The 15,129-nt window shown below is 42.9% G+C and overlaps 1 protein-coding gene across 1 annotated transcript in view; it reads left to right on the top strand.

Moving 5' to 3' along the window:
• Nucleotides 1-14,397, top strand: part of FKBP15 (FKBP prolyl isomerase family member 15) — a 56,831-nt gene extending 42,434 nt beyond the window's left edge. The window contains exons 20-28 of the mRNA XM_049895056.1: nucleotides 2,906-3,077; nucleotides 4,783-4,919; nucleotides 5,760-5,915; nucleotides 6,716-6,868; nucleotides 7,909-8,034; nucleotides 8,671-8,778; nucleotides 9,052-9,785; nucleotides 11,343-11,439; nucleotides 13,737-14,397. Coding sequence (XP_049751013.1) covers nucleotides 2,906-3,077; nucleotides 4,783-4,919; nucleotides 5,760-5,915; nucleotides 6,716-6,868; nucleotides 7,909-8,034; nucleotides 8,671-8,778; nucleotides 9,052-9,785; nucleotides 11,343-11,439; nucleotides 13,737-13,814 — 1,761 coding nt within the window. The 3' untranslated portion in view covers nucleotides 13,815-14,397. The remainder of the gene's footprint in view (nucleotides 1-2,905; nucleotides 3,078-4,782; nucleotides 4,920-5,759; nucleotides 5,916-6,715; nucleotides 6,869-7,908; nucleotides 8,035-8,670; nucleotides 8,779-9,051; nucleotides 9,786-11,342; nucleotides 11,440-13,736) is intronic.
• Nucleotides 14,398-15,129: the final 732 nt, after the last annotated feature.

Below are 15,129 nucleotides of genomic sequence, written 5' to 3'. Positions count from 1 at the left end.
TACCTTTTCTAAAAGAATAATTATTCATAAAACTATAAAAAAAATATATATATATAGATAATTATTCCTTAATTGTTGTTGTTAGGTGCCATCGAGTCAGATCTCACTTATAGCGACCCTGTGTACCACAGAACAAAACACTGCCCAATCCTATGCCATCCCTACAATCGTGGTTATGCTTGAGCTCATTGTTGCAGCCACTGTGTCAGTCCATCTCATTGAGGGTCGTCCTCTTTTCTGCTGACCCTGTACTTTACCAAGCATGACATCCTTCTCCAGGGACTGATCCCTCCTGATAACATGTCCAAAGTATGTAAGACGCAGTCTCACCATCCTTGCTTCTAAGGAGTATTCTGGTTGTATTTCTTCCAAGACAGATTTGTTCATTCTTTTGGCAGTCCGTGGTGTATTTGATATTCTCCGCAAACACCACAATTCAAAGGCATCGATTCTTCTTCGGTCTTCCTCATTCAGTGTCCAGCTTTCACATGCATATGATGCGATTGAAAATACCATGGCCTAGGTCAGGTGCACCTTAGCCTTCAAGATGACATCTTTGCTCTTCAACACTTTAAAGAGGTCCTTTGCAGCAGATTTGCCCAATGCAATGCATCTTTTGATTTCATGACTGCTGCTTCATGGGTGTTGATTGTGGATTCAAGTAAAATGAAATCCTTAACAAATTCCATCTTTTCTCCGTTTATCATGATGTGGCTTATTGGTCCAGTTATGAGGATTTTTGTTTTCTTTATGTTGAGGTGTAATCCATACTGAAGGCTGTGGTCTTTGATCTTCATTAGTAAGTGCTTCAAGCCCTCTTCACTTTCAGCAAGGAAGGTTGTGTCATCTGCGTAATGCAGGTTGTCAGTGAGTCCTTCTCCAATCCTGATGCCCTGTTCTTCTTATAGTCCAGCTTCTCGTATTATTTGCTCAGCGTACATATTGAATAGGTACGGTGAAAGGATACAACCCTGACACACACCTTTCCTGACTTTAAACCACTCAGTATCCCCTTGTTCTGTCCAAACAACTGCCTCTTCATCTATGTACAGGTTCGTCATGAGCACTATTAGGTGTTCGATAATTTCTGCATTCGGCTGGATCACCTTTCTTGGGAATAGGCATAAATACGGATCTCTTCCAGTCAGTTGGCATGTGTCATAATGCTTTGTCTTCTCGAGCCGCCCTTTGAAATCCTCTGTTCAGTTCTTTTACTTCATCATTTCTTCCTTTTGCTTTAGCTGCTCGACGTTCAAGAGCAAGTTTCAGAGTCTCTTCTGACATCTGTCTTGGTCTTTTCTTCCCTGTCTTTTCAATGATCTCTTGCTTTCTTCATGTATGATGTCCTTGATGTCATTCCACAACTTGTCTGGTCTTTGGTCATTAGTGTTCAATGCACCAAATCTATTCTTGAGATGGTCTCTAAATTCAGGTGAGTTGTACTCAAGTTTGTATTTTGGCTCTCGTGGACTTTCTCTGACTTTCTTCAGTTTCAACTTGAACTTGTATATGAGCAATTGATGGTCTATTCCACAGTCGGCCCCTGGCCTTGTTCTGACTGATGATATTGAACTTTTCCATCATCTCTTTCCACAGATGTAGTCAATTTGATTCCTGTGTATTCCATCTGGTGAGGTCCATGTGTATAGTTGCCGTTTATGTTGGTGAAAAAAGGTATTTGCAATGAAGAATTTGTTGTTCTTGGAAAAGTCTATCATTTGATCTCTGGCATTGTTTCTATTACCAAGGCCATATTTTCCAACTGCCAATCTTTCTTATTTGTTTCCAACTTTAGCATTCCAATCACCAGTAATTATCAATGCATCCTGATTGCATGTTCGATCAGTTTCAGACTGCAGAAGCTGATAGAAATCTTTAATTTCTTCATCTTTGGCCTTAGTGGTTGGTGCATAAATTTGAATAATAGTCATATTAACTGGTCTTCTTTGTAGGCATATGGATATTATCCTGTCACTAACAGCATTGTACTGCAGGATAGATCTTGAAATTGTTCTTTTTGAGGATGAATGCAACACCATTCCTCTTCAAGTTATCATTCCTGGCATAGTAGACTATATGCTTGTCTGATTCAAAATGGCCAATACCAGTCCATTTCAGCTCACTAATGCCTAGGATATCGATGTTTATGCATTCCATTTTTGACAGTTTCCAATTTTCCTAGATTCATACTTCATACATTCCAGGTTCCGATTATTAATGGATGTTTGCAGGTGTTTCTTCTCATTTTGAGTCGTACCACATCAGCAAATGAAGGTCCTGAAAGCTTTACTCCATCCACGTCATTAAGGTCGACTCTACTTTGAGGAGACAGCTTTTCCCCAGTCATCTTTTGTGTGCCTTCCAACCTGGGGGGCTCATCTTCGAGCACTGTATCAGATAATGTTCAGCTGCTATTCATAAGGTTTTCACTGGCTAAGGCTTTTCAGAAGTAGACTGCTGGGTCCTTCTTCCTAGTCTGTCTTAGTCGGAAGCTCAGCTGAAACCTGTCCTCCATGGGTGACCCTGCTGGTGTCTGAATACTGGTGGCATAGCTTCCAGCTGCGTATATCATAGATGAGTTATTATTTGCTTAATCAACCCTCATTTTTCAGGATTTTGTTTTTCCAGTCTTTTACAACTATAAACAATACTGCAACAAACATTCTTATAGCAAAATTTTTGTAATCTTACTTAATGATTTCCTAAGGACAGATTTCCCCAAGAGAATTCCTGAGTCATAGACTGTATGTTTTTAAAGCTTGATTTCAGTTTAATGAGGTGTAAGGTGGCTTCAGCTCCATTCCCATCTACCGTTTCAGTCAGTATAGTTATGTGAGGTTGGGTTGTCACCTAGAGACAAAGAACACCCATGTTTTAACTGATGTTGTACTTTGTTACTATTCAGGCCAAGGTGACAGAAGAACTAGCAGCAGCCACAGCACAGGTCTCTCATCTGCAGCTGAAAATGACTGTTCAACAAAAAAAAGAAACAGAGCTGCAAGTGCAGCTGACAGAAAACCTAAAGGAGATAGACCTCCTCAGGGACCAACTCACCAAACTGCAGGCAAAGCTCTCAGGTATGTGCTTGGTGGAGGCGGCTGGGATTTTGCCATTTAAACTTACAGAATTATTGTTTTCTTCCTCTTGGTCCATTTAGTATAATGGCTGTGAAGTTTATGATGGACTGAACTAAAAATTAAGGGGGATCAGTATAAAATTTCCATGAATGTTTTACGTAAATGACAACAAAAGAACTGACTATTCATTTATAATTTATCAGTTGCCATAGTTCCCCTTTGTTTGGCAAAATGGTGTTGTCAGTGTCTTTGTACTTATGATTGGCATCATGCCTGGAAGAGTTAATGTGCTTCTCTAACTCATGACCCAGTGGAAGTTTAAGAAAGAGGTGCATCCTGTAGTGGTTGCCTCTTTCCTAGAGAATGGATTGCAGTTCCACAGGCTGCCACTCAAGGGCCCCCCTGCTTGGCCTCTGTATACTATATACATCGCTGCCTTACGTCACATTATATTCCCCATTCATTTTGGCGTTATATATACTAGCCAGCCTGCTGGCTATTCTTCAGTACATTCTGCAGTTCTTGTCTTGCTTTTTATTCATGCTTTTCTCTGGACTTGATGTACCCAACACCACCAGTATTTGCTTTCAGTTCTCTCTGAAATTCTACCTCTTTTAGAGGACGCTTTCAGACATTTGATTTCTCCTTCAAAATCCTTTATCTTAGTGCATTATGATGACCATTATTGCAGTCAGCTTTTGATCAGCATTATTTATGTGTATGTTTCCCCCTTTAGAATGCAAGTTCCTGGAGGGCACAAATGGTGTCTTGCTCATCTTTGTAAAGTTCTTTCCTCCAAATTAATGTTCGCTCAGTGCTTGGCACCAAGGTAGCGCTCAAGACGTAGTGATTGGAATAGAAGATTTGTGAAGATCAGGATGTTAATTCTTCCACTTTGGTGTGTGGAAACAAATGTGGAGGGGACCAGTGGGCAGAATGAAGCTGGAGCAACAGGAGAGTTAGGAAGAAGCAAAGCTCCCTTGCCTAATAGATGTTGGTTCGTAAAGTGATACCTTGAAGGTTTGTCCCTTCCCTTTTAGAGGACCACATGGGGCCGCATGAGGCAAACGTGTGTTGGACAGTCTGAGATTTGAATGTAGCACAGATATTCCTATCTCTCCTTTTATGTTGCTCTATAACAATTACCTCAAGAGTGTCCATAAGAGACTTGGAAGTTTCCAAAACAAAATTAATTTTGGTGCATTAAATAAACTAAAAAATATTCCAAATAGCTTTCTTTTAGAAGGCATGTTTTGAAAACAAACTCTTAGTAGAATGTCCCAGTTGTCAACAAAGCTGAGAATACCTTACCTAGGCAGTAAGGAAGGGCCTAGACCAATACCAATACCAAAGATCTGTCCCATGTGTTAGGATTGTGACTGAAATGGAATTGTGGGGAGTTGTCTGTTTCAAATGTGGTCTCTGACCACATGGAATGTTCTTTTTCCATTTTGTATGTGTAGAAGGTGACACATATGTAGAGCTGTGACTTCCTACGGATAAATATGAGTTGGTGGGAGAGTCAGCTTCTGGCTTAGTAAACCTTATTGCTGGTTAGTGAGGCAATTCTTAAAGAAGTGAGTGGAGAATGCTGTTTGGTGGGATTGGGAAATCTCAACATGCAGCTTTGAAAGAGCTGCTGGGGTGCCATATAGCCCACTGTGCTCTGGTTCTCCAGTGAAGTCTGTCTGCTGTTATATTCCAGAGCTCCAAGAAACTTCCGAAGAAGCACAGTCCAGATTCAAAAGTGAAAAGCAGAACCGTAAACAACTAGAACTCAAGGTGACATCCCTGGAGGAGGAGCTGACTGACCTTCGAGCTGAGAAGGAGTCTCTGGAAAAGGTAAGTTCTCCAACCTAAGTTTTTCTTCTGGACCCAAGTGGCCAGGATTAGCTGTTTAATTAGCTTGTTTTTCCCTTTTAAATATGATAAATGCTCATTGTAACAAATACAAGTAATACAGAAAAGTATAAAATAAAAACTGAAATTTATCTTTACCCCTCTCTAATCTCACAGGTTAGAGGTAACAACAATAAATAGTAGATGATGTATCCTGCTAGATTTGTCTTCTGTGTGTATAAAACACACACATATACACAGATGTCATTTCTAAATAGTAATGGGATGAGGTTTAATGCTCTGTCTTTAACTTACATATTATGGACATTGTATTCCAGAAATACGTATAGATCTTACTCATTCTTTTTAATTACCGCTTGGTAGTCTACTATGAGGCTGCGGAAACCTGGTGGTGTAGTGGTTAAGTGCTACAGCTGCTAACCAAAAGGTCGGCAGTTAGAATCCACCAGGCGCTCCTTGGAAACTCTATGGGGCAGTTCTACTCTGTCCTATAGGGTCGCTATGAGTCAGAATCAACTCGATGGCAATGGGTTTTAGTTTTTTTGGTTTACCAGCAGTATATGAGTGTCTGTCTCCATGTACCCCCACCAATGTTAGGATGTTCCTTATTTAATAGAGTGGTAGTTAAAGTTCTTATTTCCTTCTCCTCATCACAGTTTTTCTCACCCAGAAGCCAAGAATGTTAATATATTGGGAAAAATTAAACCAGAAAATTTCCAGAAATAGAGTAAGGACCAATTGTGGTCCTTACCACCACCATTCCCACCCGAATTTATCATCTGTAAAATTGGTAGAGTTGATGATGGCTCTCTTGTTCCTAAGAACCTCTCGGAAAGGAAAAAGAAGTCAGCTCAAGAGCGTTGTCAGGCTGAGGAAGAGATAGATGAAATTCGCAAGTCATACCAAGAGGAATTGGACAAACTTCGACAGCTCTTGAAAAAGGCCCGAGTGTCCACAGACCAAGCCACTGCAGAGCAGGTAATAAAAACTGAGGAATTATGGAAATGAAAGGAAAGTGTGAAGGACTGAGAGAAGCTTCTTCTTTATCATTTAGGGTGACATTTCTCTAGTTGATGCTCTTGCTTTGCAGAAAGGTGGAAGAAAGCAATACAAATATGTGCAGAGGCGCCAGGAATCAAATAGAGAATCTCCTTTCTTTTTTTAAAAGTTCATTTAATGTTTAAATAGCCCATATCTAATGTTAATTACTCATGTTTAATTTGAAGCAAAACATGAAGACAAGCTTGTGAAAAATTCCCAACATGATAAGGCCAGTGTCCTCACCCACCAGACACAATCCTTCAGGTACATTATAGACCTTTGAAAAGAAATGATTTGTTTAGGTAATGGGGAAAGGAAACCAGGGATAGTGGCAGGATATGGCTGGATCTCTAGTCCATTTGACAGCTAACTTTCTCATTGTAAATTCATATTTGTATGTCAGTTTCTTGTGAATTAGTTAGTGTGAATTGTTGCCCTCGATTTGATCAACTCTGGGAATTTTGACAAAAATAAGTTTCTGTACTTATATAGTTCAGGGTGTGAACTTTGAAAAGTAATCATCACATTATGACCTTTGTCTTTTTGGAGTCCTGGCAAAAATGAAGTCTTCCTACCTACCTTTAACAAGTACATTTATTTTAAAAGTAATTAAGATTTTTTAAACAGTGTGTCCCTATTCAGTCTATACTGTTAGCCTGTTATTTTTACCTTATGAAAGATGGGGTTTCCTAGATGTGACATGACCCCCTAGGATATGGTCATTACTCTCTCGGCAGCTGTCTCTAGTGCAGACTGAGCTACAGACCCAGTGGGCAGCAAAATGTGAACATTTGTTGGCCTGTGCCAAGGATGAACACTTGCAGCAGTACCAGGAGGTGTGTGCACAGAGAGATGCCAACCAACAGAAGCTGACACAACTTCAGGAAAAGGTAGATGTTTTCCTTGAGCCAGACAGCTTAGACAGCCCAGTTAACTTGAGGCAAGCAAGTTGTTCGAGTCTTATAGATCCTTATAAAAGCCTAAAAGGTGTTAATAGCCAAAAAACAAAATCGCAATTGTTTAACTCTTCAGTTTGTCAATCATTTTTCACATACTTATTTTGAATGACAGATCAGTGACCTGGGAAAAGAAAAAATAGCACCAGTGTTCTGGAACATGTTTTCCATTATGATTTGATCATTTGTTTATTAAACAAATATTTATTGAGTGACAGTTGTGTTCCACACATTGTGTGTGGGAAAGGGCATACAAAGAACTTTGTTCTCAAGAATCTCACATTCAAGAAAGAACAAAGGAGAAACAAAGGTATACATTATGTTCAGTGGGGCCCAGAAGAGGAAGTGTTTGGGGGAGCTAACTGGGGAAGGCTTCCCAAAAGAGGTGACATTTGAGCAGAGCCATGAAGGACGAGTAGCTTTGATAAGGTAGAGAAGGGAGCAGAGCATCCTGGGCAACGGCAGGGCAGAAGGATAGAGAGTGGGGTATGGTGGGATCTTCAGGCACAAAAGAGGTAGGAAATGGCTCAGGGTTGTGGCGTGAAAGTCCCCATATCTGGAAGTCAGTTCCTGTCATTAAAATATCCAGTTGAATGCTTTTGACTCAGAGATGGTGGAGGCAATCTTGTAGATGAATAGGTTTCCACTAACACTCACTATGCATTTGTCTATGTGACTAGAACTATTTCCCCTTCCCCCCTTTTTTCCATTATGTTCTTGACCTATTAGGAACAAGGCTAGTGACCTTGTTGGGAAAGAAGTGAAGTTGTGAGCTGAGATTGAGTAATGAGCAAATAGAATGCTCTAACTGAGTCAGCTGGCCTGGGGTGGGGCAGAAGGGGTGGTCACATGAGGTAGACCTACATGAGATAAGAGGTGATGCTTAGGAATGGTTCTTCTCCCCTTGTGTTTCCTGACCTTCACCTGGTAGTCCAGGTTCCTGAGGCCACAACCATAGTCTGTTTGTTTTGCAGTGCTTAGCTCTCCAGTCCCAAGTCACAGCTCTGACAGAGCAAAATGAACAGTACATCAAGGAACTAGAGAATAACAAGTCCCAAATGTCCGAGAATGAAGCCACTGCTACAGATCCCTCAGAGAAGGTGAGCTGGTACTTTGAAGAAGAAGCAAACCATAGCATATCAAGGGATTGAATGTGCATATCAAGCATTCAGAAAGAATATGACCAACTTATTGTGTTGATAGTTTTTATTTTTCTCACTTTAGATGCTCCACTTGTCTGACTTAAAATCAACCCTTTGGAACCTAGCCACCGTGATGCCAAACCCAAAAGGACCTTATTCTCCTGGGGTTTCAACAGATATGGGAAATGTGTCTAGATCACAGGAGGGGAGTGGGGGCCAGGGAGTATGTCCAGCATCCATTAGCCACTAACCCTTTTAGCCTGTGAGTGTTCGGTAATTGCGGTGGGAATGAGGCATCAATAAATTGTCTGTAAGCAGTCTTGGGCACTCATACCACAGCTTGCTTGCCCTTGATAGGAACTCTCACAGCCAGCCCTACTGTCTCAAAGTGCTCCTCATTATTTGACACTGTCCTCTCCATAGTGACAGCCTTCAGTACTTCAGTTAATGGCCAGCTATGTCCCACCATAGAGATCTAAGAGGGCTTCATTTTAGCCTTCTAAGCTTTTCTGGAATTTAAATGTATTCCTTAATGACTTGATTTTGGCAGCATACATCTTGATCTTGTTTTTCTCTCCTCACATCTTCACACAGGTCAAGAAAATCATGAACCATGTGTTCCAATCCTTGCGGGGAGAGTTTGAGCTGGAGGAATCTTATAACGGCAGGACTATTCTGGGAACCATCATGAATACGATCAAGGTATGGCCAGCTGTTGATTATTTTGTGGAAATGGGTATCTTGTTGAGCTTAAGTACCTTCTAAGAAATCATGAATAAAAAACTATTTAAGACTGTTTATCAGTAATTACAGTACCTGGACTGACTTATCTTGACAGATATGGTTTGCCTTATATGACAGGAGGAAACAAAATCCTTTGAACTAGATGATTAGTTTGTGGTAATAAGGACTAAAGAACTAGGAGTACCTGCTGTTTTCCTTTCAGTGATCATCTCCTCCTTGGCTTTTGAACAGACAGTGACTCTTCAGCTGTTAAATCATCAGGACCAAGAGAAGCGGGGGGAGAGCAGCAGTGAAGAAGAAGGAGGAGGAGGAGGAGGGGAGAGACTTCAGAGAACTTCCCAGGAGCAGTCAGTCTCAGCCAATTCTGGTCTGTCTCAAGAATCCCTGAATAGGGAGAGGCAGGAGTCCCCCACTGTGCCATTGGAACAGGCGGCCGAGGAAGCCATCTCTTCACCTCCTCAGGCCCTCCCCACTCCCCAGGAGGATGTACAGAGAAGGAAAAGGGAGACCTCAGAATCACAGGTGCTTTCAGAGTTAAGTGATGATGCCCTCCCACCTGAACTGGCTTGCATTCCTTCCCAGAGAATTCAGGGGCCTCCGACTCCAATTTCACCTGAACCTCCAGGCTCTGTAACCGTGGACCCTGAGTGTGAGGAGACACTTGCTGTCAGCCTGATGGCAGCTAAGTCAGATGACCCATTGAGAAAGGCCTTTGTCAGGGAAGTGGTTCCAGATGGCCCACTGCAAGAGAGCTCCACAAGACCATCTCTGACTTCAGACCCCAAGAAGGGGCACCCACTGGCCTTAGGGCCTGAAAGCCCAAGAGAGCCTCAGCCTCCAGAGCTCAATAAAAAAGAGGGTCTCACTAGCTACACTGGTCCCTCTAAGGAGCTGTTGAGCACAGAGGCAGGTTCTGCAGATCCAGCTGCAGTCCTCAGATCCAGCCATGGTTCTCAGCATTGCAGGTATGTTACCCTAAACACAGAGTTTCAGAAATAGGGCGATTGCCAGAGGTCGTCTGGTTTTCCCAGGCCTGGCAACTCATTCTTCAGAGACTCATTCACTCACCTCATTCATGTGTTTATTCACAATACCTGTATCAGCACAATACCTACTATGTGCAAGGCTCGGTGGTAGGCACTGTGACGAAGTGATAAACAAGGTAGATTTAGTTCTTGATTTTGAGGCATTTACAGTCTAGCAGAGAAGACAAATACAATTATAAAGGTATTAGAATTGCTAAAAAATAAAAGAAACAAGGTGCTATAATAGAAAAAAAAAAAACAGAGGAGGTTATTCTGCTTTAGGCAATGTCTTAGTTATCTAGTGCTGCTATGACAGAAATACCACAAGTGAATGGCACTAAAAAAACAGATATTTATTTTCTCACAGTTTAGGAGGCTGGCCTCTTGGGGAAGGCGTTCTTTCTCTGTGGGCTCTGGAAGAACGTCCTTGTGTCTTCAGCTTCTGCTTCCTGGTTCTTTGGGGATCTCCATGTGTCTTGGCATCTGTCTTACCCCATCTCTCCTCTGCTCACTTGTTTAATCTTTTATATCTCAAAAGACATTAACTCAAGATACACCCTATACTAATCCTGCCTCATTAACATAAAAAAGACAACATATTCCCAAATGGGTTTACAACCACAGGCATTGAGGTTAGGATTTACAAGACATTAGTTTTTGGGAACACAGTTCAATACATAACAGGCAGAATGGTTGGAGAAGGACTCTGAGAAGGTAATATTTAAACTGAGATGTGAAGGATGAAAAGGAGCCATGTATACCAGGAGTGCAGTCTGCTTCTGTAAAGATTTACAGCCTTGGAAACCCTGTGGGGCAGTTCTGCTCTGTCCTGCGGGGTTGCTGTGAGTCAGAATTGAGTTGACAGCAGTGGCTTTGGTTTTGGTATACCAAGAGTGAGGGGAAGAGACAGAAGGCTGAGATAACAGCATATGCAAAGGCCCTGAAGTGGGAGGGAACATTACACAATCAGGGAAGTAAAAGAAGGCACAGTGAGCCAAAGGAGAGTGATGTTAAGGTGAGGTTGGGAATCTATGCAAGGGCCAGGTCACTTGAGATTTTTTAAATCACTGTTAGAAGTTTGGAAACGCTGGTGGCATAGTGGTTAAGTGCTACGGCTGCTAACCAAGAGGTCAGCAGTTCGAATCCGCCAGGTGCTCTTTGGAAGCTCTATGGGGCAGTTCTACTGTGTTCTTTAGGGTCGCTATGAGTCGGAATTGACTCGACAGCAGTGGGTTTGGTTTTTTTGGGTTTTGGTTAGAAGTTTGGACTTCAGGTATAATGGGAAGCTATTAAAGGGATTTAAATAGAAGAGTGACATGGTCTGGATTTATTATTTTTAACAGATTGCTCTGGCTGTAGGTTATGGAGGGTGTCAAGAGGGCCAGGAAGGCCAACACTGAGTGTGGGAAGGGATGGTAGCAGTGACCCTTGTAGCTGGTATACACTAGGGCCTGGAGTACGAACAACTGTGTTTCCTGTGACCTGATTTTCTTTCAGTCTTTCTGGGGATGAAGAGGATGATCTGTTTAAAGGGGCAACTCTGAAAGTCCCGAGGTCCAAAGAAGATCCTGAGGAAGAGGATGAAGATGAGGTGGTAAGGGAATTTCATGCACTGCCTAGTCCTCACACCGCCACTTGGGGGCCCTTCCCCACTGGCGCTGAGAAGAACCTCTCATGGCAGAGAAATGGAGGCTGTTGGTGGCCTACCCCCTGGACTCTGTGTGCAGGGCCCTATGGGAGCAGGCTTGGGGCTGGGAGGGCGCGGCTCTGCAACCAGAGTGGGGATGGTCAGTTACCACTTTATTCTTGAGAAAGGATCATAATCTTAGTCCATACAGGGACTGTTCCTACTTTAAGTGACGAAAGGTAGGCTGCTTAGTCCTACGTTGGAATGCTAAAGCCTCAGGTTTCCCCAGTATTCTAGGATATTATTTATATTCTAAAATCGAAAAGGACTTTGAAGATCTTCTTAGCTAGCATGCATGCTTATTCACAGACAAAAAAACTGAGGCCCAGAAAGGATTTGCCTAAAGCCACAGAGAGAGTTAATGATAGAGCTAGGACTAAAATCCTGGGCTAAGGCCATCTGTTTCTGAGCATTTTTTGCTTACTCAGCCTGCTTTCCAACTGTCATCCCAACACCCCTGGGCAGAAAATTACTGATATAGCCTTACTTTACAAAGCACAAGAGTGAAGGCCAGGAAGGTAAGTTGCTCACAGAGTATGGCTTAGAACCCAGATTCCTGCATTTGCTGTTCCCCATTGTGCTAAGTTAAACCTTTCTGTCACAAGGGCACTTTGACTGCTGTGATGGGCATTCCACTGACATGAAATGTGTGTGAAGAACATAGATGAGCTTCAGGCTCAGTCCAACTCAGGGACAGAATATGAGGTTGAATGGGGGCAAATTCTGTCCCCTCATATATCAGCTAGAGTGGGTTTTACCTTCTGCTGAAACGTTAGGAAAATGGTTGTGCCAGAGCCCGGAACCCTCTTGGCCAGGTTCTTTTGGGGGAAGTGTACCAGTTCTTCCTGTTAGCCTTTTTTTCCAGGAAAAAATTTTCCTTTGAGAATCCTGAAGATGAATTCTGCACTGAAAAAACGAAAAACAATTGATCATCCCAAGTGAATTCCCTAACTAGAGTGGGAAATTTTTCTTAACAGTATGTTATTGGTATGAATACTAATAACAAAGTTGTTAATAATTTCTGTTTCTTAAGTACTCTGAAGACTGCTTCACAAACATACTCATTTAATCCTCTAATAACCCAATGAGGTAGGTAGGGACTTTTAGCCCATTTTATAGATAAGAGGGCTGAGGCTCAGGAAGATTAAATAACATGCCCAAGGTTATATAACTAGTAAATGCAGAGCCAGAACTTTAGCCAGAACAGAAGCTGTGAGCCACACTTTAAAATCCTTTACTGTCAAAGTTTAGAGATCACTTAAGTGATGTCCAGAGAAAGGTACAAGGTCTCAGTTAGTAGGCAGAGGAGCTAGATTAGCCCAGGGCTCTTGGTACCATACCACGCTCCCTTCCCTATGGCTTAGCCCTGCAGTGACTGATTCTGGACCTGCAGTAGCTCACCAAAGCAGATTAGTGTAGAATATTTAGTCCATGCCTGCCTCCAGCTTCAATCCCTGCTACCCCGTGGGACCTGTTCCTTGTAGTCCCTAGAAAAGAGGCCAGAATCTGAAACCCTGCAAAGGGTAGAGATTCTCCTTTGGCTCATAATCTCCTTTATCCCCCTTCCCTGATAGGAAGGAGTAAGGGTAGGGCCAGTGAGAGCAGGGGTGTGGGAGGCTGTGGCCCCATGTTCTGAGATATCTTCATCTCTTGGGAGACTTCACTTGGGAATGTACCCAAGTCTCTAAATTCGACTCTTTCTCAAATGATGTGGTTATATCCAGAGCCAGACAGGCCACCTCAGGCTACAGCAGCAGTATTTTCTCAGATGTGTATTCTTCCCAACTCCCTTTACATCCCGCCTCCTCTCTCCTGTCCTAGGGCTGCTCTGCTTTGGTTTCTGTCTCCTCCTCCGTCTCTCCTCTGCCACCCTTCTTTCCCCACATGAAGTGTGTAAGTTACTGCATAAGAGGAAAACCTGTGAAATCAATACATGTGCTTCACAAATAAATGCCAAAATTAGCCAAATAAAGTTGGTCTTTTTTTCTCCATGTTGAAAGGTTTCCTCCTTCTCTGCATGCTTGTCTCAGCTTGATCTGGAAGCCTAGATTTGCTGGCCTCAGGGTTGTTCCTTTCAGTAAAACCCTAACCAACAACCTCCTTTCCAACCTAGAGCCAGGAACAGATGTTGGATCTTTATGAGGTGGGAAGTCCAGCTGGTGCAGGAACAAGTGAGGACTGACGACTCTTTCCTGTTTTGTCAGAGCATGAAGGGACGCCCGCCCCCAGCACCCCTTTTTGGAGATGATGATGATGACGATGACACTGAGTGGCTGGGATGAAGACCCAGGAAAAACTGATGCCAAGGTTTCTCTCCCGGCCCTTCTCTAAGCATGGTTTTGCACAGCAGCGCTAGGTCTAGGCAAGCCACAGAGTGAGGTAAAGGTGAGCGTTCTGAGGACAGTGGTTCAGATACCTGAGTTAGTCAGCTTCTGAGCCCCCTGCCTAGCCATGTGAAAAGGAGTGTGACCCTGTCTTCAGAACACTGGTGTTTGCAGCAGTCTGTACAGTCCTGCCTTGGTCTCAGTTGGAGGAAGAGCTGCTAGGTTCCATTTCAGCCACTCATCTACAGGAGTCCTGCCCTCTTCTAAGCTTTTTATTCCACACACTCCCAGACTGATCCAGGGAGCCTTCCTCTCTCTGCTTCTTGATATTCAGCTACACCTCAGCAATAAGACCTGTCACCTGGGGTGAGCCCCTTGGGTAAAACTTAGGGTAAATTACACCATCTAAATCCTGTTCGGCTAACAGCCTTCTCTGCAGTCCTGGGACATGTATCTTTTTCTCTGCCTTAAATCTGATAAAACATGTCAGTGAATATTTGAAATTAACAAAATTAAAATAAACATCTGCAATGAAACTTGACTTGGGCCCTTGGGAAGAAATCAAGTTTGGTTCTAAGGGCTGTGCTACACTTTGGGAATTGAAAGGTACGAATTGTAACAGGTCTGGATCAGTTAATGAGCACAAAAGCATTGTGACATAATCTCTTTGGCACCTAACCCTAGAACTCTTAGGCTTCCAAAGTCACCACTCTGCTGTCCCAGTTCATAAGGTTCAGGGCATTGTGGTTAGCTGAAGACCAGTGCTACAGTCCCCTTGCTTCTGCAGGCTTGGCCCTGCACCCTGGGAAGCCATGCAGAAGGGGTAGGAGGTCCCTATATTCCATTGTCCATTATGACACTTGAGGGATTCTTCACCACTTTAAGAGTAACTTCCATTGCCTCTGAATTCAGGACTAGTGCAGAGAACGAGAGTATGAAAATATCTGTGGTTATTTTATTTATTGCAGGATCTTCCAAAGAACCAAAATCAAACCCACTGCTGTCAAGTCAGTTCTGATGAATAGCAACCCTATAGGACAGAGTAGAACTGGCCCATAGGGTTTCCAAGGCTGTAATCTTTGCAGAAGATAACTGCCACATCTCTCTGTTGGTGGGTTCAACCATCGACCTTTTGGTTAGCAGCTGAGTGCTTTAACCACTGTGCCACCATGGTTTCTTGAATCTTCCAGAAAACCAAACCCATTGCCATCAAGTCTATTCCTACTTGTAGCAACTCTATAGGACAGAGTACAACTGCCCCACGGGGTTTCCA

This window comes from Elephas maximus, chromosome 9, assembly GCF_024166365.1.
Source record: "Elephas maximus indicus isolate mEleMax1 chromosome 9, mEleMax1 primary haplotype, whole genome shotgun sequence".
Taxonomy (NCBI): domain Eukaryota; kingdom Metazoa; phylum Chordata; class Mammalia; order Proboscidea; family Elephantidae; genus Elephas; species Elephas maximus.
The sequence above is the reverse complement of the archived record's forward strand: the minus strand, read 5'-3'. Positions and strand labels throughout refer to the sequence as shown.